General features: G+C 45.2%; 2 protein-coding genes across 3 annotated transcripts in view; one reads left to right on the top strand and one right to left on the bottom strand.

Annotated features, from left to right (window-relative positions):
* Positions 1-27,813, bottom strand: part of MIDEAS (mitotic deacetylase associated SANT domain protein) — a 1,134,261-nt gene that overhangs the window by 828,805 nt on the left and 277,643 nt on the right. The gene's annotated exons all lie outside the window — the stretch shown is intronic.
* Positions 17,279-18,991, top strand: LOC138527180 (glutamic acid-rich protein-like). The gene has a single exon (XM_069638287.1). The coding sequence runs from the start codon at positions 17,279-17,281 to the stop codon at positions 18,989-18,991; it is 1,713 nt and encodes a 570-aa protein (XP_069494388.1).

The raw sequence follows: 27,813 nt of genomic DNA, 5'->3' as shown, positions 1-27,813 counted from the left end.
GGAATACCAGAAACTAGGACTGGGAAGTGAAATATCTAATCCCATCATGTCTGAGGTGGGGAGCGATGCCATATCCACCAAGAGAGATATTGTCTCCCTTCTGGAAGAGATTTGAGGAATGAGGGTGGACATTGGCGGCAAAGTAGATCGAATAAATGTTTGGATTGACAGCATGGACGAGAGGCTAAAGGCTGTGGAGCATAACCAGACCTTCCTCGAAACAATTGAAACACAGATGGATATGAGGCTGGCCGAACTAGAGAGAAGGGAAGGCAAGGTAGCCTGAAAGATAGAGGACTTTGAAAACCAGGAGAGGAGAAATAACCTGCGATTCTTTAGAATCCCGGAGAAAGAAGGCGAAACTGAAGCAGTCCTTTGGAGAACCATCCACGAGGTGGTGAAGATGCTATTCAGCGATGAGAACATGGACGAACCCAAACTAGAGATGGTCCATAGAGAGGGGGCAACTGGGAGGGGCCAGCATTCAGTGCTTGCACGTTTCCACAATTACCCAGAAAGACAAAAAATACTTGAAAAGGCAAGGGGGCTGAGCTCCGTGTACCTGGGAAACGCGAAGGTGGCAATCTACCAGGATCTGTCGGCACCAACACTGGTGAAGAGGCGAATGTGTGCCCCCTCATGAAGTGGCTCGGAGAGAAAGGCGCGAGGTACCGTTGGGGTTTCCCTTTCTCTATATCTTTGAAGTTGAGGGATACAGCTACAAACTGGTGACCGAGGAAGATATCAGGAGGGTCATGGAGGAGCTACTGGGAGGCGATGGGCAAAAAAATGGACGATGAAGGAAAGGGCCAGGAATACAGACGATGGCGCATAAAGGGTCCAAACAGACGTAAAGTCCCAGGCTCTAGAAAAGTCAGGAAGCTTGATTCGCCCCCGGCAGGCCGCTCCCGAGTCATGAGATTTGTTGATGACTATAGCATTGAGTTTCAATGATAAAGATGATGGGGGGTGAACTTAATGGTGAATTGCATGTTGTTGCGAGAGGGAACAGAGGGGGGCTCGAATTAGTGTGTTTGGTTGAGCCGGTCCACGAAAGGGAAGAACCACTGGTGAATCAATCTTGTCATGGGAAATGCTTCTGGGTGAGGTTGGATGCCGAGGAGGGGGGGGGCGGGCGGCAGGATGGAATGGGGGGGGGGATGACCTATGTTCAGGGTGTGAATGTTCTAAATCAATGGTGTGGTGTAGGGATCTGGTTAAGAGGGTCCAAAACTTGGAATTGTCAGGGAGGAGGGGGAAGTAGAGTGTTCCTTTGGGTAAAAGGAGATGTCTGAGGTGATATGAGGATAGGCTCCCTAAATGTCTGGGGCCTGAACTCACCCTCCAAAAGATCTATGGTGCTACGTGGGTTCAAGAGGTCCAATCTTGACTGGATGTGCTTACAAGAAACACATTGGAAGAAGGGTGGGGGGGACCCAGACTGCGATCCCGAGAGGTGGCGGAGTTGATTATGGCGCCCGGCGTAAAAAAAGAGACGCTGGGTGGCAGTCTTGGTCTCAAACCGGATGAGCTTTACAATAGATGCGGTACTAACCGACCCCAATGGGAAGTATGTGTTTGCAAAGGGCCAATTACATGGGGTTAAGCGAACGATTAGTTCAATATACGCCCCGAACGTGCAGCAAATTGAATTCTGGGAGAATGTCTGAGATATAAACTAATTCAATTTGTTGAATGTCAATTGGTGGTGGGTGGGTGTCGATTTTAATATGGTATTGGACCCACTGAGAGATCATAAGAGGATGGAGAGGAACAAATGAGGGTTAACCCGCGTGATTCGGAGCGGTTTAAATCGGTAAATAAGGTTCTAGGTTTATGTGACTCCCTCTACCCGGTCCCAGAAGGGGACATTCACTTTCTACTCCGCGGTCCATGATTCCTTCTCCCGCATCCATTTGATCAGGTCCTCCAATCCTGAGTAGTACCGAACCCATGGTCGGACCACGAGATGGTAACAATCCGGGTTGATGGGGGAGGACTGAAAAGCCACTGGGGGAATTGGAAATATAATGACTTCCTGCTAAAGGATAAAGCGTTGCAACAAGAACTGCTCAGGGGAATAAAAGAGTATTTCCTCTTTAATGATCCGAGGGGGGGGGGGGGTGAGGATCCAATCGGTTTGGGACGGCTTTAAGGCAACCATACGAGTGAAGCTGATAAGAATAGGCTCCAAGAAAAAGAGAGAGAGGGAGGAGAAGGAGGTTAAGCTCTGCAGGAAAATAGAAGAGATACAACCGGGAGGTATCCACGGGAAATATATCTCACCCGCCAAAGCGATAGAGCTCCGATGGTACAAGACACAAATGAAAGCTATATTGACGCAGGAGACGGAAAAGAAACTCCTCTTCCTGAAACAGAAATATCATGAGAGGGGCGACCGAGCGGATAGGATCTTGGCATGGAGATTGAGGGAGGAGAAAAAGAGGAGCACTATCGGGGCGAATAGAACAAGAGGATAACAGGTGTCTATGAGACATCCAGAATATATGGAGAGAATTTGTAGAATTCTATAGGACCCTCTATTTTTCAGAATGGGCAGGGGGTGGCTCCCAAATTGATGAATTTTTGGATAGGTCCCGGGGCTCCTCGAAGACATAGTCGTAGAAGAAGTCACGCAGGCCACTGCGAGAATGAAGTCAGGGACCGCCCCGGGGGAGGATGGGTTTACAATAAAATTCTATAAATTATTCAAATCCCTGTTAGCCCTGCGTTTAGTGAAGGTATTTAATGTGTGCTTGAAGGGGGAACCCGTTCCCCCCACGATGATGGCGGCAATTATTGTTGCAATCCCGAAGGAAGGGAAGGACCCCACTAGATGCTCCTATTACAGGCCTATTTCCCAAAGCGCTATATAAACAAATAAATACAAATACAAATATTAGCAAAAGTCTTAGGAACGAGACTGGAGGGAGGTATACCACTCCTAGTACATGGGAATCAGGCGTGATTTATCAGGGGAAGGCAAGGATCAGACAACATTAGGATGACTATCAACCTGATTCATGGGGCGCAAGTGGTAGGGCTGGACGCATGTCTAGTGACAATGGACTCGGAAAAGGCCTTTTATAGGGTCGAGTGGCCTTTCATAATGAAGGTGCTGGGGAGGATAGGGCAGGGAGCAAACTTTCTGAAATGGGTGGCCACATTATACAATAGACCTAAGGAAAAGGTTCGGATAAATGGGGGACTTACGGAGGCTTTCAAACTCTCGAGAGGGACCAGGCAGGGATGTCCCCTCTCCCCGCTCCTGTACGCCCTTGCCATGGAGCCGCTGGTGATTGCAATTAGAGTGAATGACCGGATTAAAGGTATAGTGGGGGGAGAGCTTCAATGCAAAATTTCGCTGTTTGCTGATGACATACTGGCTTACCTGACAAATGTACAAGTCTCCCTCCCAGCTCTCATGGCCTAAATAGGAGTATGGCTGCCTTTAGGGTCTCAAAATTAACGTGGGAAAGTCTGTAATCTTGCAGCTGCTGGCACTAAGCCCCCATCTAGGCACGAAAAGAGCTACCAGGGCATGAAGGTTAATTAGAGCGGCATTCGATACCTGGGCATATGGGTGATAGTAGCGGCTAACTATAATCCCTTCCTTATCTAAAGAGGTGGCTCCCGTTGCTATTGACCTGGTATGGAAGGATGACCTCCATAAAAATGAATGTCCTCCCCAGACTGAAATACCTGTTTGCATCCATCCCGAGCCAGCTTCTTAGTAGTAACAGGAGAACTTCGTAGATTTATATGGGGAAACAAGACCCCAAGGGTGAAGATGACAACCCTTACCCTTCCAAGGGATAAGGGAGGATTTGGGTTCCTGAATAAATCGCCTGTCTTATAACGCGGCACAAATCAGGGGGATGCTGGAACAAATGAGGGAAGATCTGAGGACTTTTGGACCTACCTGGAAGATCTTATAACGTACGCTTTGAAGGTCAGGGACTATTTCTGGTCCCCGGCCAGATCAATACCAGAATGCTTGAGGTCCCACCCCACACTAGGAGTTTTTGTGTCGGTCTGGCGGGATTCTGGGGATGCACAGGGTTATACCTCATCACCACCGCTAGGTCTTCAATATGGGGACGCTGTTTGACCTGGGATGTAAGAGATTTACGAGTTTGCAGAGGTAGTCAGACACAGGGCTTGAGAGAGTGGGACAATTATTTGAGGATGGGAACTTCCATGGATGGGATAAGGTGCGGGATATACTGGGAGGCGACTCAATTTGTATATTTGAATTTCTTTGCATTAAGGGTATCCTGACAGATCCAAAGTGGAGGGGGTGGGGGGGGGGCAGGGGCGGCTAGAGAACTAACACCAGGTGAAAAAGTCCTAGACCAATCTGTGACAAGGAAGGGTATATTGTCCAAACTATCTAAGAAAATGAACAAATCCTGCCTAGAGGGGAGGAAAACCTTCCAGAGATAGTGGGTGGAGTTAGTAGGTGAAGGGATTTTAGATGAGTGGGCTCGCATATATAAGGTGGTCTTCCAAGGAGGATTGTTCACCTCCACAATAGAACATAACTTTACACTCTTAATGGGATGGCACAGGGATCCAGTGAGACTGTCAAAGATGTTTCCGGGAACATCTGCGCTATGCCCTAGGGGTTTGCGGAAACCGTGGAACCCTGACCCACATGTGGTGGTGATGCCCCAACATACAAATGTTCTGGAAAGAGGTGCTCAGCTGGATGGAAGAGGTGACGGGGATAGGGCTGGACCTAGATCCACTGCAGCTGCTGCTAGGGGTCCCAGAAAAAGATATGGAAGAACATAGACTTCCAAAGATGTTGGAAGCCGTGTTGAGGACGGGGAGACAGGCTATTGCCCAATGTTGGAAAAACAAAACGCTCCCCTCGAAAGTGGCGTGGGAAGGAAAATTGCAAAGCATGGTCATGAAAAAACTCACTGCGGTGGTGAATGATAAAATGGAGAGATTCCATATCGAGTGGTCTGCCTTACTGCTTAAATGGGGGCTGGCGGAGGACAGACAGTAAAGAAATCCAATGTGTGTTTGGAGTGGAAGGGGGAAGAGTGAAATAGTAAGGTGGAGGAAGGGCCTCGGAGAGGAGCTGACATGGGACATTTACAGACAATATGAGTACCTCCCGATCGGAGACAACGACAGAGGAAACCCACACCATTGAATAAAAGTTAATTTGGACAAGTGGTTGGGGGATGGGGAGGGGGGACATCTAGACTATTTTTGGCAATCTGGGTTACACATGTTTCTTGTTATATTGAAAATGTCTGTTTCTCGTTATAAATGCTAATAAAATCAAGTTTAAAAAAAAGAAAAAGTCAAGGGAATTTCCCCCCTTGCAATCCCCTTTGGTTTTGCCACCTTTCCTCTCTTATTCAGCTGCTGTCTCAAAACTGCTGTTTACTCGTGTGCTTTCCCTCGCTCCGAGTGTGCTCTTGTGCTCTGCCTTTTATCCATGTAGGGAAGTGTAATGGAAGTCAGGTGAGAGTGATTGTCGATAATTGCCCGACCTCGCCTGACCATAGTATTGGGATATGTCAGGTAAACAGCTCAGGTATTAGTCTGATGTGCCTTAGAGCGGGCTGTCAATGAGAAAGTGTTTGTGTTGGAAAAGGGGTGGGAGTAGAGTTCCTAAATATTCTACTGGGTAGGGTGGGGTAAAGGTGTTACAGAGAAGGGGATAACGCATCTCACCATCCAGTGTCCCACTCCCCGAAGACCCCTCACCCAGGTGATCCTCCCACGCTGGTCCACCACCAGGAACTGGATCCAAAAGCGATGGCCGTGTTCTGGCCACCTGGATGACAGATCCCTGGGGACTAGTGGGACAGACACCTTCTGATTTCTCACAGCGCCCAAAAGAGAGTTTGAGAGAAAGAGACGAGAGAGACTGTTATGATCAAAAACCCATGCTTGGTCGGTAAATACACCAGGTCGGTATTATAAAGAATTACGAGCCTGCGACTCACACCCTTATGAAGATTTAAAATACAGTGACATTTGCCTGAGAAGATACAGGGCCTTTAAGACCCAAAGGAAAGGAAAGTAGAAACTGAAGGAATCCAGGGGAAAGGAGCAAACCCTTAGAAACCTGCGACTTCTACTTGGTAGAACATTTATTTTGTCTTTTGGACCACCCAAGACATTGGGAACTTTTCTGCTGGCAAGGGTTATCATGAACACTTTACTTTGAAAGAAACTAACTCTACACAGTTGGTTTAGGTTATTAGTGCTAGGGACAGAAGTAGGGTTTTGGGACACAACAGTAACAGACATTTTGTTTTGCCATCCCGACGTATTCCTTAGTTTCCTCTGAGACAGGGAAACCCCTCCTAGCATTTAGGGATAGAGAGCATTTTTCCACTCCTTTTATTGGTTAATGAAAGTTTATAGCCAAAAATATGCCACTTGGTGTCCGTGCCTTCCTTCTGCACCCTTACATCAGGCAGTACTGGGAAACTATTTTGGTTCCCCATTTGCCCTACAAGAAATATTACAGGCAAAACTGATATTATTTCTATCAAAAACGAATGACAAACACTTAACACATGCATTCCAACAGCCCAATACCCCACATAAACACTTTAATAGCCACCCCTACTTCTTTATATGAATCATGAACAGTTTGAGTCTGTATAGCCCATCCTTTAACAATTGCCATTTGCCCACATCTGCTCTGCAAATCAGGAATGGAAGAACAAACCCTTTAAAGGGGTCAATGGCATTTCCTCGCCCTCTTTATATTAGGCCCATCATGTTTTGTGTGATAAGGTCTATGATACCAGAGTGTGCTGAAAATATTACAACCTGTTTTTGTGCCTTCAATTTGTCCTGCTAGCACCACTATTTTTACAAACCACCCAGACAGATTTTGCTGTGCCTTTGTCTCGCTCTGTGACCTCGATAGCTGGGAAGTGCAATACATTATTCTGTGACTCACTCACGACAAATTTCTTTTTCTGTGCTTGTTCTTTTTATTTTTTCTACCTGTCTCGTGTCTGCTGAGATAATTAAAATCTGTAAACGTATTGTTGATGATAAAAGGTATCAGCACCCGACTTAGTCGCTGGGGTCCCCGCTTGTACGCATATACTACACTGGAGGAACAGAAACCAAATTGACCCATCACATCAATACTGTCAAATGTTCACAGAGTGCTGTAACATCAACCAATAGATCTGGCTGGAATACACCAAAGAGGCAGAGGAAGCACAACCTTCTCTATTGCCCCACCAGTATGGAAGCTTTCAGTTACAGAAACAAATGCAATGTGCCAGCAGTTCAGAATCAAGTGGAAAGGTGCAGAAGGGAGAGACTGACGCTCAGGTGGCATCATGGTTGCTGTAGACGTTCAATCATCAACAAAATAAAGGGAAAATCTAAGACTTCTCCTACTTCAATGAGGGGTTTCCCTGCCTCAACTAAAATGCTAATGGGTTTTTCAGAATGTCCTTGTAAACTAAAGAGTCCACCGTCTTGTGTCAAAACTCTAACCCCTACCCTTACACTTATAACTAAACTAGAAGGCTCTGTCAATGTTCCTAGTCCAGGAGAATTACTCCCTTCTCCTGGACAAGATAGCACAGTTTTGGTTGCAAGTTCTTAACCAGGAGGAATGACTCCCTTCCCCTGGTCCCAATACTTCACAAACTAATGACTGTCAATCCAGTAACATTCTTTATCAGAAAGGTTTTACTTTCCTCATCCATGGGGAATGATTCCCTTCCCCTGCATCACAATATTCTGTGGTTTGATTATCATTTTTGCAAATTCAACTACCAGGAGAATTCTGGGGAATTCCATGGGGAATGATGATCATCCTCTGGCCTCTTCGTTAGATTGCCCTTTTTCCTGTAGATGTAGCACTACCAGGAGAATGACTCCCTTCTCCTGGTATCTTGATTGATTTCACAGTCTCTTTAAGCTCAGCAATATTCAGGGGGAATGACTCCCTTCCCCAGATTATCGCTGTTTCACTGTTTTCCTTCTTTCTCATTAGTTCATGTACAAGTATGGTTCATGACCCAGATTTCCCCAGTATAGCCTAATTGGTCTTTTGGCATGCCAAGTACAGCAACAAGGGAGAGGGTCGCTCTCTCTGTCCTTTTCAGGTCGTGGGTCCCAGGGCCTCCTACCAAGAATTACAGCTTTGTTCTGGCAGACCTAGTTTACTCTCCTGCTAGGTACTGCCAACAAGAAGATGACTTATAAGTCTCCTTTCTTGTGGTTGCGGGTCCCAGGCCCGTATTTCTCTCATTAGATATTTAAGGTTCTTCTTTACCCCAGGGTTTCCCGCCTTGCCGCTGCTCTGTGGGTCTTGATCTATTAACTTCTTCTGAGTCTTCCCCGACTCAGTTGTGCCCCCATCAACTGCCCCGACAACCCAGGTACCTTTAGGGATTCCGCCTGCATGCTCTGGTCAGTCTCAGACTCTTCCTTTTCTAGTCTCGTGGCTTCCTTCACCTTCTGATGTACTGCGGCGGCTCTGCAGTCTCGGGGCCCTTGCAAATGGTGCATCTGTACCGGATCGCATGGTCCAGCTTCTCCACAGGTCTGCACCTCTGCTTTGCCACCTTCCAGGCCGGTCCTTCAAGGCCCGACCTTGTAGGGAAACCTGCGCCTTCTCACCAGCGTGCCGGTTAGCAACCCCATCTTGCTTCCATGCCGAACCGCTTCCTCGCTTGACGCTCAAGGGAGGGCTTGACAAACTCTCTAGTCATTCATCTGTTTTATGTTGCTGTTGGTAGTGGCCCTTAGTGGAGAACTAGAATGCTCAGACATACTTCTGGTAGTGATCGTCATAGTTACACACCTCCTCCTCATCCCAGTCTTTGTGATGCAGGTCATACTTGGGTAGACTGTGCTATTCTTCGTCTCATTGGATTTTATGTCACTGGCCCTACACAGGTACATGAAGTGGTTGTACCATAGGTGTAGGATTAGGAGGGGTAATTGGGAGGAGGGTCATACGCATTCTCCATAGATATCTGTCCCTGTCCCCAGAGGGGGAGTCTCTCCCCATGAGACCCTTCCGCTGTGTACCACCCCGAAGAGGGCTATCGGGTAGTGGCCCCACCTCCCTGGACTCAAGGAAAGGGGCTCACCTTGGGGAAAGTGACAACATCTAGGGATTTGTCACACAAGACATTGGGATCCTGAAAGACCTGCACACTTTGCAAGTCAGAACAAGCCAATTCTTATCTTTTCCAAGTCCATCTTCATGTGGAGTATCCCAGGGTTCAGACCCCTCTCTCTCTTTATGACTGTTTAATGTATGCAAGTAATTGTTATTTGGCTCAATGATTAATGTTAGATATCATTGCAACTCTACAGTGATACCCACATAGTTTTCAATTTAAGAAAAAACCCAAATAGCGTCAACATCACACCATGCAGTACTTAAATACACAATTGGGTGATTGACAATAACAACCTACGCAAAATTATTTAAAATCAAAACTAAAAGTCCATGAACTCAAAACCCCCTTACATGGTCACTAACATTTCATAACAAATGGATCACAAGAAGTAGCATTGCCCCCTAACAGCTCACAAACCCATCATCTGTCCTGTGGCATACTCTCAGGGGTAGGATATGTCTCCTTTGCTTCTTTATATATGCACACACTGTGCATTAATCTAGATCATTTGTCAGACTCATTCACTTCAACCACTGGATGATCATTAAGCAGCTAAATGTGGACCAATGCTAAACAGAAATGAATGTCTTGAGTTGAGGTAGATAGAAATGTAATGTTCACATACGACAGCAAACTCTCACAAACACGTCAAATAACTAAAGTGGTGCAATTTTGACAGTTTTACTTCAATATCTGGCACAAGTAACATTGCGAATGAGTTACAAAAATGGAGTTTACACGACGATTTCTAAACATCTTCAGAAAAAGCTTTACAATGTTTAAGCAGACGCAGCAAGAATAATTCCTATCGCCAGTGTGACAAGGCCAGTAACTTGGTCTTGTCAAGAGGGGATCGGAGGCACTCCAAAGCCAGTCTTACCCCTGAGGTGGACAGCGGCAGTTGAGGGACTGATTCATGTACCCCTCCTTGTGACAGTCTATGTCTAAGCAGTCCACCTTTGTCCCATGCCAAATCTCCTCCACAAGACAATTGCCAGTGTTTTTGTGCTTCCCCTAGTGATCATCTTAACAAGTACTTAGCAATTAGCATCCTTACCCAGAGTCACACTCCAGCTGCTGGGAGACCGAGATCCAGTCACCACCAACCAATCCCCAGGATTTGGTGACCCGCCACCAATGGAACCAGATCAGTGGAGAGAGAAGAAAGACACAGCAACATCCACACCCGACAGACAGGAAAGGTGCACAGTGCTGCTGTGCAACAGCTGTGAACAGACACCACTGCTACTGAACACTCTAAACCACCAGGGACTAATGCAGAGTACACAAACTCTCTGAACAAGGGGACTTACCCTCAGGGGCATCAAGTACGGAGCGCCTTAACACAAACTCCAACATTCAGTCTCACGGGCCGACATTGCTATTCCACGGCGGGCCTGCGTGGAGGAATGGGGCATGGCTTAGCCAACTACTTGTAAACTTTGTTTACTGTAACATGTCTCTTGCGAGGAAGACAGGACCAGATTGGCCAGTGACTGAGGACCAATACAGGAGGAAGAAAGGTGGTGGAGGTGCTTAGGGGGCCTTAAAGGAGATCATCGGAAACAGGAAGTGCAGGTTATTTTGGGGAGGTTAGAGGAGGTGGAAGACCAAGAGACCAACAGGAGGAAGGAAGGAACAGCAGAGTGTGGAGACAATTTCAGGAAAAGGCGATGCATTGGCTAGTAAGGTAAAGTAGTGCTGAATTGTGAATGTGCGTAAAAGTGTTGCAAGTGTGGCTAGGAGAATAGAAGTAGGGAGTGATTGTGAGAGGAAAGGCAGAATCAAGAAGGGAGTCTGGAAAGCACACACTCCACAGCTCTCTAGATCTTCAACAAATGGCTAAGAGAAGGGAAAGTTGGAAAGTCCCTGAGGAAAGTTAGTGAAATAAGGCCAAGGGCCTTTCGGTCAACATCTCAGTTATTTTGCGATTAGCCTACTCAGGGTGAAACAATGGCTATATACTAACCTGGGGTTAATGATGTCTGGGCTAGGGAGGAGGTGCATTGAGATGAGAGAGAAAAACAGCCATAAGGCCCACTGACATTTCAATGAAAACTCTTGGACCGCCTTAGACATGTGGCGAAATCTGCGACACCAGGCACTGGTCAACATTATATCCAGAATACATTATGAAAGAGCCCGACGAAGAACTTTATCTTTCTAACATACTCAAAGGTGGTACATCATACAACAACTAGCGATGTATTTTTGCGCACCTTCAGCTCAAATGTTTTTTTACATATTTATTATTTCAAGGAAGGGCCTTATTTTAATGTTGGTTCTCTGTGCCAAGATACATGTATTGATTGACTGTAGCACTGAAAAAGTTCCTAAAACAAACAAATATTAGGCAGACCAACTACACTGGTCAAGGAAATAAAAACTGTAGGAGTCATTTGTGACTGCAACCTAACCTTCCTTCTGCAGGGAATGTAAGGAAGACATGTATCAAAGTAAGACAGACACAAGTGATCACAGTTCAAGGGTGTTTATTAAACTGTAAAGTGAGTGAGATAAACGCCTAGTCTAAATCTAAGATGAGAGCAAGCTATGCCCACCAAATAATAATAATACAGTCCTCGTGGAGTCTAGTCAAATAGAAAGGGCCTATACTAAGAAAAGCTATTGCCAATCCTTACCGCTAGGCTACAAAAGAGTGTGGGATAATGTTCACAAGAAAAGAAAGAAGTGTTCACAAAATAAGTGAGGATGTTCTGGCAGAGGTCTCCCTTGCCCACATTTTTAGCATGGGACAAGGCGGGACTCCTGAGCACAGCACACTCCTGGGCTTCTCCGGAACGAGGTTACAGTTCCTTTCCTCAATATCAGGACCTTCTGTATCGAAGTCTCTTTCATACAAAGTCTCTTGCTTCAGAGGGTCTGATATGCCATTAACAACAAAAGAAAAGTTCCTTCTGCTAATCTTCATGTCGGGCGATTACTCTTCACCCTTGGATCCCCCTCAGCCGGGTTACAATCCTTCTATCAGTCGGGCTCTGACCAACCACTCACTGTGGATATCCCTCAGTCTGGTACACACTTGTCTTCACAATGTTTACAGGTGTATTACTGTTCACCCTAATTCACAGGCATCCCTCAGCCGGGTTCACATTTACCAAAATAATAGTACAATTAGCTTTACCACAATGCAGGATTCCGTTCCCTTAGCTTTAACCTGGTATCGTCCATTGGGTTCACATTGCCATTTTAACACAGTTCAAAATAAAGTCATTCTAGACCCCTTAGGTTCTTTCCTTACCAAAGTCTGGGTCTCAGCCCCCAGTCAGGTTTTCCCTTAAGACCCCAGTTAGGCTTCACACAGTTCTATCGTCACAATGATTTCTCAGGCATCCCTTAGTTAGGGTTTACATTTGCCCCAGTTACACAGTGCACTTTGCTTCCACAACGTGTCCAAGACTTTCGACTGTATAAGGGGTTTGGCTTGACCCTCTTATGACCACTTTGACGCCTCACACCGGCCTCTTGGTACTTGTAAACGTGGACCCAGGCATCGAACCTGGGTTGCTCTGCATCGTCTTGCTTTCAAGGTGAGCGTGTTGCCCCAGAGCTACCCCCTTGAGTTTCAACAATTTCAGTTCAATACTTTCTTTGTTCGGGAGAGGGGCACCAGCCAGAGACCTTCAAATGAGCACCCACGTGGAGCTCTACCACTATGTCTCTGGAACCCATTTCACTCACAAAGGCCTCCCTCTTCTGGGCTCGGACCCTACTCCCAAAAGTAAGTCCACAAGGGGTCTCCCTCTGCTGGGCTCGGACCCTTCAACAAAGCTCACAAGGGTCTCCCTCTGCCGGGCTCGGACCCTCCTCCAAGACATCAAAGTGCACAAAGAAACCTTCCCTCTGCCGGGTTTGAGTCTCCTCTCAATTCACACAAAGGGTTTTTGGGACTTCTAGTCCCAGAATGCAGTGACAGGATTTTGCTCCCACTTCTCAGCTCCCCAAAACTGCATTGTTGACATTGGGAGCTGCAGGAGCTAAAAGGCAGGGTCGGATTGGCCCGTGGCTGGGCCGAAATCATGTGTAGGCCCTGGTGGCCGGTTTCCGCCCACGCCAGGGCCGGAATGAAAAAATAAAAAATTCAAAAATTAAAGTTTGACAAAAAATCTTTTTTTTTTTTTTAACAAACAAAAGGCACCCGCAACGGCATAATTCATCAAAGCAAGGTAACAAATGTTACCTTGCTTTGATTGATTTGCATGCATGATGTGTGCATCATAAATTATGATGCAGGCATCATTCACATGCTGCTGCAGCACGCGGCCAAATTTGCACCAGACCTGCAGATGAATTTAACTGGTCTGCTGTTAAATTTCAGTGACCAGTTTAATGGTATCCACTACAGAATAATTTCTAATTTTACTATAGCCGATGCTGCGATGTGTGTTTTATCTGCAGGTTGTAGGTTTGAATCCCAGCAAGGCCATTTCAGCCTTTCATCCTTCTGAGGTCGATAAATGAGTACCAACACAGGTTGGGTGATATTGTGTGCATATTTGTTCTTTAAAAAAGAGCTCAAGTGTAAGTGCTATACAATATCATTATCATTTGGCCTTGGACGTCTGCTTGCATTCACAGTAATTTGACAATATGGATCTATACACACAGATATTAATGATACATATGGTGATCCATTCTTGTATGAAATGTTTATCACATTAGTGAAATCATAACCATATTTTTTGTAGTGTACTTAGGAACAATGCTATTTGATGCCACTTCCTGTTTTGTCAAAGGGTGAAAGGTAGTGTTTCATCGCTTCCTGGGATGTCATGTTCGGGTGGGGTCAAATGACATCACTTCTGGTGATGTCAACAGAGGTCAAGGGTCGTGAGGCGAGGGGTGGACACATTTTTGAGGCAAGGGGTGGGGCACTTATTATGGGGTGTCCTGGCCTATTTCTTGTCCCAGTCTGACCCTGCTAAAAGGGGATATCGTTTTGAGGGCAGGTTCTCCTCTGCTGACCCTCAGAGACCTATGTTCGCCTGACTGGCCCAGGGGAGGAGTCTTGCTGTGGGTACCGTCAGGCAACCCCAGCTGCCCCGTGTCTTGCCTTCTGGAGGTACCACTCCCTCGCCACAGGGCAGTCTGCTCTGAACTCACAGGGCCAGTGTCAGGCTTCCCAGGGTCTCTGCAGCTCTTCTGGTCTTCCTCCTGCTTCCTGAACCTTCTAGCACCCCCAACTCGCTCAAAACGTGCTATCCTGCTCTGCCTTTTATACTTCCTTGGAGTGGTGATTAGAACCAGGTGTGAGTGGTTTTGAAGGGAATGCCTGACCCTGCTTGTCCTCATTAGTAGGACAACATGGCGGTCAGGATTCCTATGGGTAATCCTTAATCCTCCTTGTTGTTGCCCCTTCTTCGCAGTATTTGAAGGACAGTAAATTAAGGGGAGTCTAGGAAATGTAGTGAGTTGAAGATTTCGGGAGAAAATCGGCTGCATATTTATTAAAAGATTGGTCAACAATAGAACAGGGATTATGGGGTTTGTAGTTTTCAACTGAAGAGGAGGGCAGGTTATTGTCAGAAAGGGGGGCGGACATGTTTTGTTGTGAATGAATGGGTTTTCTCCTGCCATTTCTTAAAAGGAAAGCACTGGAAAACAAATGGAAGCAGCTGTGATCTGAACAGGCGGAGACAAGCGGAGACAGGCGGAGACGCTGCGCTGCGCTGCATCGAGCGTAGAGCGTACAGCGGAGAGCGGAGAGCCGAAGGGGGGGGGTGAGTGACGAGAGTGACGAGAGAGGAGCGTCTGCTCCAGCTCCGGTGTGGCAGCCCCGTGCTGTAGAGCCTTTGGGCCCGGGAGTGGTAGCGGGTTGGTGCTGGCGTGGTGACGGGGTGAGGCGAACCCCCAGGAAACTACGGCAGAACTACGGCAGAACTCGCAGGCAAGTCATTAAATCTGTGCAACATTAACTGCAACCAAAAAAAAAAAAAATAAAAAAAAAAATAAAAACAGTAAGCAGCAAGTGACCACAGCATTGTGCACTCGTGGTCGTAACCACCATCATCCACATAACCCAGCTTTGACTCTACTTCTAGGTTCACCCCAGTCCCCCAGAACTGTAAACACATGGAAGCAGATAGTCGCCGTCTTGGCAGCTCGAAGAAAGGGGGCGGGGCAATCGCGCTTGAATCTATAAGAAATTCGAAAGGTTTGGTGCTACCCATTCATGTTTAATGTACAAACAGATAACAGTCACAACAGTCCCAACCGTATCAAAGAAAATGATAATGCATGCAGAATATCGAATGCAACAACCTTACCTGACGTCATAGAAGAGGAGGCGCCGAAAGTGCCGGAACCCGTGAAAAAAACATCCAACAGAGAAGAACACACGCAAAGCGCTGCACCGCCGGGCACAGGTATGCTGTTGTCGCTCCAGCCCCCCGGAGGGGAGGCGGGGCGAGACAGCGCTGAGGCTCATGAAGGTAGCGCAATGGCGAGTGCTGCAGATGCCGAGAATGTTTGCAAAACAAGGCAAACGGAGATGATGGCCCCGGTTCAAGTAAGAGAGTCGGGAAATCGAGAGGAGGAGTCCCGAGGAGGCGAACAGGAACCAGGCGCCCAGAAGATAAATCAGGTCAACCAACAGCTGAGGCACGCTACACCTACAGCCGCAAACGTGAGCATCATTGCTCAGGTGCATGCCGTTTATACAGAAGAAGAGGTGCGAAACCCAGCGGGAGCAACACAAACTGACACCATCGTTATGGGAGATGAGCCCAGGGAGCCCCTCCTATCAACAGAAGAAAATTACAAGAAGAGACAAAGAGAATCAAAGGAGAATACAACATGGAAGACAATCACGCGAAATAATATAAAACATCAGAAAAACAAAAAGGGGCAATTGCGAACAAAAAATACTGTTAATTGTAAAAGCCTGCAAAGCAGCAAAGATGGACTATGTAAAAGCACAGGCATTACAACAACAAGAAAAAAAAGTTCAATGAAATTGCTGACCGACTTCTTTGAGAATCAGCTGCTAGCCAAATCCACGAGATGCAGTGATCTATCTGATGCAGAAATACTCGCAGCAGTAAACGACACCATGCCACTAGCAAAACAGCGCAAAATGAAACACACAACAAGAAGTGGGCAAGATCAGGAAGTAGTGACAGACGAACAAATGCTAGATATAGGGGATGAAATTGGGGATGAAATAGCAGTAATCAGCGACAAGGTATATGAGGAAAAAGTGATAGAGAACAAAGAAATAGTCACAAGTCCCATAATAACAGTAACAGCACAACCGGCCGCGCTCACTGAAGTAATAGATGCTCACAAAATAAACAGAGAAGTGACAATCCCAGAGCATGTACCAACATTGAAGGAGGGACAGGGAGGATCACAAAAATTAGACAAGGAACCAGAGGTAGAGAAGACGATAGAACCTGATTACAAGGAAGCACGTGCGAGGAGTATACCACAAGAAAAATCTGTATTATCTCAGCCATAACAACAGGGGGAAGTGAGATAGAAATAACGAACAGCCCGGTACAACAGAAAGCTATAACGAGTCCACACTCCAGATCAACATTAGGAAATAGTACACACCAGGACATTGAGGAGCAAGAACATCAAGATAAGCAGACGAAAATCAGAACACAGTGTACAGAGTATGCAAACAATGTATCACCATCGCGAATACAGAACCCCAGCGGTTGGCCACAAACGCCAAGAAGAAGATTTAGTGATTTCCTGCATGTGCACAGTAGGAACACTGCGTTGCAATCACCGAACACATCGCATGAGACCACGACAAAAAAAACGGATCTACTAAGTATCATGTCATCTATAACAATTGCACTAAATCCCTTTTGCAAACTGTATGAGACATTAAACGATACAGTAAAGGATCAACAGGTCACTCTAGCCATGGTTCTAACGAAAGTCCTCGTTCTGGAAGGATACATAACAGCAAATAAAAGCAGTCAAGAACATACTGATCAAAAAATCAAATCTGATGGACTAAATCACAGGGACAGGAATGGGGCGCTGCATGAAGCCAAAGATAAAGAAAACAAGCTGAAAGAAGTCGAAACTCAAACCCAAATGTCATCGATCTAACGACGGAACAGAAGTTAACTAAAAGTGTAGAACCCAAGACCCAAATGAAAGACAAAACGGAAAAAAGGAGCGTTAGCGATAAGCAGCCCAAAAGTAACATAAAGCACACACCAAAAGTTGTCCTAATTTTGAACAAAACCACCTCACCTAATGAACAACAAGAGGATGGTGTAGCAACAACATACAAAATGTTCGACAAAATCACCACGAATAATGAAGTTAATAAGGGAAACACAAGAACTCGTGTAGACAACAACAGAGATCCAACGATAGACAGGAACGATGAGGAGCATGCAGATACAGCGGCGAGAGTGAAACATTTGAAGACCCCAATGACATCGCCAAAAGACATGAAATTGCAGAGAAATCGACAAAACCAGATGCCAGACAAACGAAATGAGAAATGCGGCAACCAAGTAGCAGAAGAGTCGGTGGTGACAATAAACCAAGGAGGAACTCCAGAGCTTGAGGACACTCTAATGAATGTTAGCGTGTATACAGATGACGTTGAAAATCCCCCCATAACGCCGGGATACACAGGGCAACTGACAAAGACAAGCCATCGTTCAGTATTTGAGTCGTCTCCAAATTCAAAAAAAGTTCTCAACAAGGTAGACAAGGAGCGAGACTTTGAAACCCTTGAAGAGAAACGAAATCGTTTGATCTACCATGTACATAATATTGAGAAAAAAAAACGGGACATGAAAAAACAAAACTCTGTAAGCAATGAAAAAACAAAATCAGAATTGTACAATCAATACAAAAGTAGTGATGAAGAAGTAAATAAACATCCTGAGCAAATGCGTAAAAAAAGTGTGAGCCAAGAAGGGAAATTGGAATATATACATACACAGTACAAACCACAGCACCAGCGACAAGAATCAAAAAGAGAACAACAAAGAGCTACTTATAATAGGGGAACAACAACGAAAGCAAACAATAATCATGAAAAAAGGCGAAATCAATCAGAGAAAAGATCCACGGCAGCCCAAGGTGCGATCAATCGTAATACAAGGCAGGGGAGAAGAACAGATGAGGACATCAAAAATGTCAAAATAAACAATAAAAGAGAGTGTAGATGGATGATCAAAATAACACAAAGAAGTTGCAACAAAGAAGAGGTCATTCTAAATAGAAGGACAATTTTGGACATATTACATCAAATGCGTGACCTACGACACATAATATCAGAAGACATACAAATTGTGGAACCTTGGCATACTAGAAAGGGGGCAGTAGCATTGTTATATCTTAATTCCAGCACGATATGCCGAATGATCGAGAAACATCACAATGACTTCTATAATCATGGATATCACATAGAAGAAATCACGATAAATAAACATCAAGCAAATATAGAAGCAAATACGAACAAATCGGAAATCAAAAGAGAAAACAAGAAAATTGAAGCAGGTAACAACATGTGTGCCGACCAACAAAGAGGGGAGAACTTGCAAAAAGAACACAAAAGAACACAGGCCTATAAAGTGGCACAAAGACGATGCGTAAGGGACAACAGAACACAGAACAAGGAAAGTGAAATGAACAAACATGCCCCAACGCAAAGAAGAACAGGTGAGCAATACCATACGACAAAGGCACAAAGAAGTCAATCTGACGAGAAGGTGACAATAAGATCGGTGACACAAAGAGTAGACAAAAGTCCGTCCGCACAGAAAAAAGAAGCGCCACAGAACTTCAAAACAGGACTATGGGGTTGGCTACCGAAAGCATTGTCTCGCCGATACAACAAATAGCCATTCTGGCAAGACAAGACGGCAACAAGCGACCAGAACAACGAGCGGGGCGAAACTGTAAAGTTATGCTCATGGAATACGAGAGGACATTCCCACTTAACCACACTAGGAGACCCCAATCTAGGAGAATTTGACATCATATGTCTCCAAGAGACATGGCTGCAACAAACCCCAACGATGAAAGGCTACCAGATTATTCTGGCACCTGCAGCAAGGGGAATCAAAGGACGTCCAACCTCAGGACTGATGATAGCATGCCGAAACGGATGTGGAGCATCAATGGAAACAATAATAACCTCCAACCAGTCAATCCTAGCAGTAATATTCACCTGGGGTGAGGTAAGCAAACAAAAAGTGAAAAACAAAAAAATTATTATAATCAACACTTACTGGAATCCAGCAACAACAAGTGCAAAAAAACTCAATGCAATGTGCGATGAGGCAATAGAGGTAGCAATGCGTGAGTATCAAGTATCAACAATACTCGTGTGCGGAGACCTGAATGCCAGCTGCAAAACAACACAAAAGGCAAGTAAAACCATAGCACGGCAAGCCGCAGAACAACGCGGCAAAGAATGGCTCAAATTCACCGGCATGCATGGACTTCACAATGTAGACGAGGCTTTCCCAGTAACAAACAGAATACCAACATGGGAGCGTGCGCCTTTGGCAACCACAATTGACTACATCTTTGTATCACAATCACTACTGCATGACATCAAAGAGTTCAATGTGCGACGCACGTCCATGAGTGATCACAACATGTTGGTAACATCATGGCTGGCAGAGAACAACAAAAGCGGCCAAAAGTTGCAAGTCAAACCTAATGCACAAGGAACACGAATAAAAATAAGTGCGAATGAAATCATCAAAGCGACAGAAAAATACGAAGCAGATGCACTGACATCAACAGTGCCTGACATTGATTATCAACCACAATTAATTCCGCATATATGTCCTACAAAAGGAAGAGGATACACGATGAAAACTGACACAAAACATGCATATAATAAAGAACTTACTGCAAAAAGACGTGAGTACAGAAAAGCGCTACGTAAAGCACGCAAAAAATCCATCAATGAAATACCCGCAAATATCAGGAATATTAAATCAAGATACAAAGCATGGGTAAGAGCCCATAGAAATAAATTGTATCAAGCTGATGCGGAACAAATTATCAAGGCTCTGATCACAAACAACAGCAGACATTTCTGGACTCTATTAAGAGATACAGAGCAAACCCTTGAGAGACAAATCTTGAATAACATTAGTCAACACGCGTGGGAAAAACACTTTGAAACAGTTTTCAAAGCAGAAGTAACAGAAACTAGCATTGAGACACAATCGAAAACAATAAACTGGGTCAATGTAGAAAATAAAGAAGACATTTTGGACATAATCAAGAACTTAAAGAACTCCAGAGCACCTGGTCCAGACGGCATTACCAACGCCGAATTAAAAAAATATTCAAATGAATGGACAAGCTTCATAAGTGCCATTTTTCGACGCTGCACAGAACTAAAGTCTATACCTGAATCATGGACAAAAGCCATAATAGTTCCGATTTACAAAAAAGGGAACCTTACTGATCCAGCAAATTTTTGTCCGATTGCGTTATTGGACGTGATAGGCAAAGTATACGCAACGTTACTAATGAAAAGATTTCAAATATGGGCTGCATCAGCAAAATGCAATGATGAATATCAAACTGGCTTTAAAAAAAATGCAGGAACCTCGTGCAATATTCTGGCGTGTAACATTTTAAAAAGCAAAGCATTGCAACATAAACAGTGTCTATTCGTAGTCTTCATTGACTTTACTCAAGCTTTCGATCGTATTGAAAGACCGATCCTATGGAGAAAACTAAAAGAATGGAATTGCCCTGTAGACATATTAGCCCCGATACAGGCTCTGCATCATGAAACCAAAATGCGAGTACGTCTCAGCCGAGAAGGGGATCTGTCAAACGAAGTCAAAAGCACCAGAGGAGTAAAGCAGGGATGCCCGTTGGCTTCAGCGCTGTTCATTACCTACATTGGGGATATTCAAGACATTGGGAAAACAACAAGGGTATTCCCGCCAAAAATCAGAGCCACAGAAATCGGCCATCTCCTATATGCGAATGATCTAACTTTTTTTGATCAAACACAAATAGGTCTGCAAAGGAAGTTAAATGCCCTACAGCAATACGCAACAAGCAACCACCTGGAAATAAACATAAGCAAAACAAAAGTAATGATCTTCCAAAATCGTGAGAAAAAAAACAGCAATTTCAGATGGCGGCTGGGACATACTGAAATCGAGTCTGTCACCTCATTTAAATATCTTGGAGTATTCCTAGACAGCTCACGCCAAGAAAATACAATGCAAGCGGAACTGTTCGGAAAGACAGACAAACTAGCAGCCCAAGCAAATGCTATCGATGGAAAATTTGGGAAATATTCACTTGTCCCAGTTTTAAATTTCTATAAAATGAAGGTTGTACCTACCCTGACATATGGGATGGAAGCGATGCCCATGATGCCAAAGCAAATATGGGCAAAGCTGGAGGCCCGATTTTGGCGAAAGGTATTGAAATTACCCCAATCGACATCAGGGGTGGCCATACGCTGAGAACTCAGCCTGCAATCTTTAAAATGCACAGTGGTGTGCAACACCATAATGCTTTTTAGGAAAAGCAGAATGGACACCAGCAATAAAATCTTTAACATGATTAAACGTGAAATGGATGCCAGAAACTGCCAGATGCTAACAGCATGGCAAGAGGAAAACCTAGGTGTACTATGTGACATAGCATCGGATGAACAAGAACTGATTGAAAATCCATGCAAAGTCCTACAAAAAATTAAAGATGCAGACTGGGCAATGACGATCGACGTTACAACAAGATCGAAACTTACGGCTCACTTACCACATAATACATTGAAACGAAACGTGCTACAAGGCTTCATAAACCAATTTCCAAACAAAAAGGCGCAAAATTTAATCTTACGAGCACGACTCAATATAATGAAAACAAATGAGATACTGTATATTAGAGGACAAACAGTAACTAATGAATGTCGATTCTGCAACAATGCCAGCTACCCTGTTAAAGAAACAATAAGACATCTGCTCATGTCATGCCCAGCAACGAATCTCATTAGACAACAGTATCTGTCATACATGCCCGGCTTTAACATATTACATGAGGAAAATACTTGGTGGTGCAGGCTCATTGGGGGTGATAAAATCACATGGCAAGTTGCAGTAGCAAAAATGTTAGAATACATCGACCAACAACTACTCAACAACAATGGGTGTTACCAAGAACAAAGACAACTGTGACCGCAATATCCAGCAAATGAACCATCAAAAACACAAACTGCACATAGAAAGTGACACACTGACCAGATAAATAATCGGATGAAATGATGAGAAAAGCTGTATTGTAAAAATCCAATGAGATTAAACAATAAAAAAAAAAAAAAAAAAAAAAAAAAAAAGGAAAGCACTGGGGTAGGATGGGACTATGGTGGCAAGGTGGCAATATCCGATAAAGACAGAGGGATTGTCGGGTAGGGGCGTATCGCATAAAAGGGGATACCGCATCTCACCGGAGGGCGTTCCTTCTGCAGTCCCCAAAGGCTCTTTGTCCAGGTGCTCCTCCCTCGTTTGTCTGCCCCCAGCATAAGGGTCCAAGCGCGATGGTCCTTCCCCAGCCACCTGAACAAAGGATCCCCGGGGTTTACCAATGAACACCCTCAGGTTTCTCACAGGAAGCACAACAGGGATCATTTAAATCAAAAAAACTGGCGGAAAGCAAATTTCATGGGTGTTTACTAAACTGCAACAGTAGGTTGGAAAAACACCTAATCTAAACTTAAATCTAAGATGGGAGCAAGCTTCAAGCATCAAATAATATTAAGGCAGTCCTAGTTGCGTTGTGTCAAATAAAATGGCCTATACTAAGAAAAACCTATTGCCAATCCTTATGCTAAATACAAAAAAGAAGTGTGGGATAATGTTCTTAAGAAAGAAGGAAGTGTTCACAATTGATAAGTCATTATGCAGTACTTGGGGTCTCCCTTCCAAACACTTTCAGCACTGGAGAAGGGTAGACTTTGGAGTACAGCACACGCTCGAGCTTTCCCAGCACTAGCTAACGGTTCCGCTTTCAGCAATCAGGGCATTTCGAGGGTTAAGTCTGTTTTCTATCAAAAGGTCTCCTGCCACCGTGGGCCTAATGTATTCAAATAAGTAACAAAGGGTTCCTTTTCACATAAACATTGGGTGATGTCTTTTCCACCCCTGAGTCACCCTCTTCTGGGCTCGGACCCGTCTTAATTGTTAGCCTCCCTCCGCCGGGTTCACTATGGCTTTCAACACAATCTTCTTTGTGACTTTCACGAATCTTAATGTCTTTTTAAACAGTTCCCTGTGGCCATCCTTCGTTCAGGTTCACTCTTGCCAATCTTGTCTTTTCCATTCAACACTTACGATGCAGGATTTATTTCCCTTAGATTCACAATCATCTGTCGGTCAAAGACTTGACTATACAGAGGAGTTTACAAGACCCCTGTATGACCACTTTGACCCCTCTTCTTGCCTTTCGCAAGGCCTTCTGGTCACAGTAGTTTCAATAATTGGGTAATTGCCCAGAGTTTCTTTAGTGAACACCCACGTCGTGTCAGACTCCTCTGTTGCTTGTTTTCCACCTTTTAAATCAATTGCTCTTAATGCTTTCAAAGTTCAATTAGCCGTGTGCTACTTTTTGTTTCTACACAGTTCAGATTTTTATCGACTCTCCCCTCGACTCACCGGCGGTGATGAAACACTTGGCTTTCTTTCTCTTCAGTGTCAAGGTTGGTACCACAGAGACAAGTGTCTCTCCCTGGCTTGGTTATCAGCGGAGGAGGGTCTTGTGTATAATAGACATCTGCTGCAACACACGCTGGCTATTATTCGCGGTCTTATGATTCCTTCTGCGTAGGTTCCACAGTCCTAGATCGGAAAGGGCAAGGTTGCGTCTCTCCTTGTCACCCCCTCGGTATGTGCCATTTTTCTCCTCCTCCTGAACTGCCGTGCTGAGTTAGCTCCCTGGACATGCGGTCTGCCTTTCTCTTCTTGCGCTCTCCCCGAGGACTCCCCATCCAGGTGATCCTCCCTCACTGGTCCACCTCCAGGAACTGGATCCCTTCAGGTTTCTCACATACCCTTCCCATCTCTGCAATAGAGGCACAGGTTATTGGTCCTACGTCATCTCTTTTTGACCTCCGAGGGCCACAAAGTGCTCCCAGCTGCATTGGTTCCGAACCGACCTCTCCAACTGTGGGAGGATTCTGGGCAGTTGAAGTCGGTGAAACCATCTTGTTCTCCCCTTGTCTGCGTTCGGTTAAATGTTGGTCAATCTTGATCACCAGATCGATCAATGACTGCATAGTCACAGGTTCTGGGGCATGGACTAGTTCGTGCTTATATTCTTCACGCAAACCTCAGCGAAAAAGGGTCTTCTGGGATTCTTTCGGCCATCGAGACTTATTAGCCAATTGACTGAAACGGCTCACATAAAGAATAAACATTTTGTGTACCTCGTTTTATATCCAGTAAACACTTTTGGGTTATGGCTGTGGTATTTGGTGATTGACGAGTTTCTAGAAATGCCTTTTCAAAATCCGGAAAAGAATCCAGAATGGGACTTCTTGCAGAAACATACAGGGTGGCTCATGCCAAGGCGTTTGCAGTGAGATTACTCAGAACGTATCCGACCTTCGCTCTAGGTCATCAGCAAAGTGTACAGGTCGAAACAAAAACTGGACCTGGCAATGGTTGCAAAATTCTGGGAGCGTTCGTGGATCACCATTGCATTTCACAGATGTAGTAGAGACTATGGTACTTTCCACAAATGGTGCTGCTGCAGTCCATGAAGCGTCATCTTTTAGTACCTGATTTTCCTGCTTAAGAGCAGTCACTTCCTGACAGAGAGCTATCCCCTCTTCTCTTAATTCCTGTAGCGTCTCCATGCCTGCAGAATTGGAAGGCAGGCGTCTCAATCTGTCAAGCAGATCAGAATGTTTGGCGCGTACCTGTGCAAAGAATCCGTTGTACTGGGGTCACCACGATGAATCAAAGCCATCTGGGGAAAAAGATGATGCCTGGAAACCCACCCTTCACCCCGTGTAGTGCATCTGCGAAATGAGCCAGAAAACATGGCGTCGATGCGCAACCTTCTTGGACATTCACTTCCATTTACCGCAATGAAATAGCAATGAAAGCCTACGTTTACACGGGCCCAGCAAGCAAGCATTTATTTTATTTATTTATTTGTATTGCACGTCGGAACCTTGGGGCAGCTGAGCGCATATCTTACATGTTATAACTTCACATTGTGCATCAAGCGGATATCAACAATTTACAGTATCATACAGCAGGAGAAGGAATAATTATATAATAAACAGGTACATATATACAGGTGCATATATCCAATGACAAAGTAGTTGCAATAGGATAGTTTAAATGAGGTTTTGGTTCCAGAGAGCCGATTTGACCTTATTCCTAAAGATCGTAAATGAAGGCTCTGTTCTTGTGGTGAGGGGGAGTGCATTCCATTTTTTTGCAGCAAGAACAGGGAAACTAACTCCACCCGCCCTTTGTTGGTTGAAACGGGGTATATTTATGCAGTGAGTTTGGGCTGTTCTAGTGGGTCTTACTGAAGTATGCCGTATAAAGGTGTCACAGAGGTAGGATGGCACTTGGTTGTGTAGGGACAAGCATGTATTTCTGCAGCAAAGACAAGGTCACATATTTATGTCAGATGACCAAGTCTGGGCGAATAGTTGTAGTATTGTCCACTGAAGGACAAGCTAGAAAGGGAGTCAGAGCGTCCTGCAGGTGCAGTGATAAGGGGCAATGGGAATGACAGCAAGGAGAGAAGGTGTTTTTTCCACTTCTACCTGGAATATTCAACTCTTTTTGCACCTCAGGCTTATTATCTACACTTCGGCCGAGGTCAGCATGGTAACCCATGAGGGGCGGGGATCGAAAGTAGCCCCATAAAGAGAAGAGATTTTACTCTTGGGAAAGCAGTTACAATTTGGATCCCGGGTGATGCAGTCTTGCTGAGAGGGAGGACGCTCTGCTCTAGATCCAGTTAGGACGATCAATCTCTCTGCCAACCTGCTGTGCGACTAAGCAGTGTCGCAGTGGTTGAGATGAAGGTGTCTTCTGCAACAATACTAACAGTGACAACTTTTCTCTTTGTCTATGTATAACTGATTATGTGTTCATTATTCATTTCTGTAGGTTATGTATGAATAAAGGGCCTACAACGTGCCTTTTTCATTGTAACTATAACATACAGTGTATATGTCATTTTTGGCTATCTGAAGCCAATAACTGATTTTGCAAAGGGTCCGGAGAGCGTAAGCACGCGATCACTACACATGCCAAGCTAAAGCAAAATACTCTGCCAACTGAGAATAAACACTAGAGGCAGACAACAGGAGTGATCTTCCCACACCACAAGTTGGTGCCCCTGGGTTAACATGGTGCAGGAACAGTGCGAGGCACTGGACAAGGGCACCTGAATGGAAACTGAAGCAGGTCACAGGATAAGAGCCAGGGAGAGCCAGGCAGAGCCATGGAGAGCAAAGACAGGCACAAGAAGGGAACCAGAGAGAGAGATAGAGAGAGCAAGCACATGGCAAGGCAATAACCACCAAGAGCAGGTGTACAGAGAGATGAGGAGAACAAAGGGAGTGAGAACAACAAGAGAGTTGAGACGCACCAGGACTCAGTCTCACTTCCTATTTATGTCCTGGTGTGGAAACGAGGCTGTTGTTCCTGGTTGCCTAGCAACAAGCTCTGTAGCGCACGCATGTCTACAACATGACCAGCGTTGTGTGGAAAAGATGGCGGCTCCCTATCGCTGCAAAGCTCCCTGGATGGGTGCCGAGAGCACTGCAGTGACCCCGGAAGTGTCCGCAAGGAAGCTGGGGTGGACTCCAGAGCCACTGGCTCAGGCGCACTAGGCAAATGACCAGTGCACGATAGGTAGGTCCCCCCGCCAGAGCAGAGAATGCCAACGTGCATATGGTCTCTAGCCTCCCGGTCTCTGATGTTGGAACCTAGAGGCACGCACTTCCCGGGGTCAGGGAAGAGGAGGAAATGAGGAAATTATGGGAACATGAAGAGAGGGCTCAAACTTATTTCACTTTGGGTCTCCCTTTGTTGGGCTCTGACCCCTTTTGGATGTCGAAGACTTGCGAATGTACATGGTTTATTTGTGAGACCACTGCAGGACCACTTTGACTCAAAGTTCACTGTGCTACTTTCACTCTTCCCTTTTCTAGGAATTAATGTTCTTCCTTTTTACTTTTTCTGTCCATTCGCTTTTTCGCTTTAAACAAAGCACCTTTCACTGAGACTTTTGAGTGGGTTACTTACTTTCACCGGACCACTCCATTACTTAGCATCACTGATTTCCCAGCTGTTCTTTACATTAAAGTTAATTCACAGGTCTGCCTCTCTTTGCGTCTCATCCACAAGCATGCAGCCTTCGCTTGTGATATGATGTTGCTACTTCATTCACTTTAACAGACACTGGTCTCTAAGGTCCGCCTGCCAACTCACCGGTTGTGTGCAATTCTTTCTTGTTTGATGTTTTCCAATTTTCGAGTCAAGGTTAATACCACAGGCTTGACCTCGCCTCCCCAACTCTGCCGTTCACCCGAGAGGGTCGCTGGCATCCTTGAAACACAACGCAATCTTCACTTGTGGAAGTTGGCCTTTTCCATGCGTCTTTCGTGGCCTGTGGGAGACAACAACCCCCAATAGGGAGGTCT

The sequence above is a fragment of the Ambystoma mexicanum genome, chromosome 14 (assembly GCF_040938575.1).
Source record: "Ambystoma mexicanum isolate Mex_15411 chromosome 14, UKY_AmexF1_1, whole genome shotgun sequence".
Lineage (NCBI taxonomy): Eukaryota > Metazoa > Chordata > Amphibia > Caudata > Ambystomatidae > Ambystoma > Ambystoma mexicanum.
Note: the sequence above shows the minus strand (reverse complement) of the source record. Positions and strands in the feature narration are given on the sequence as shown.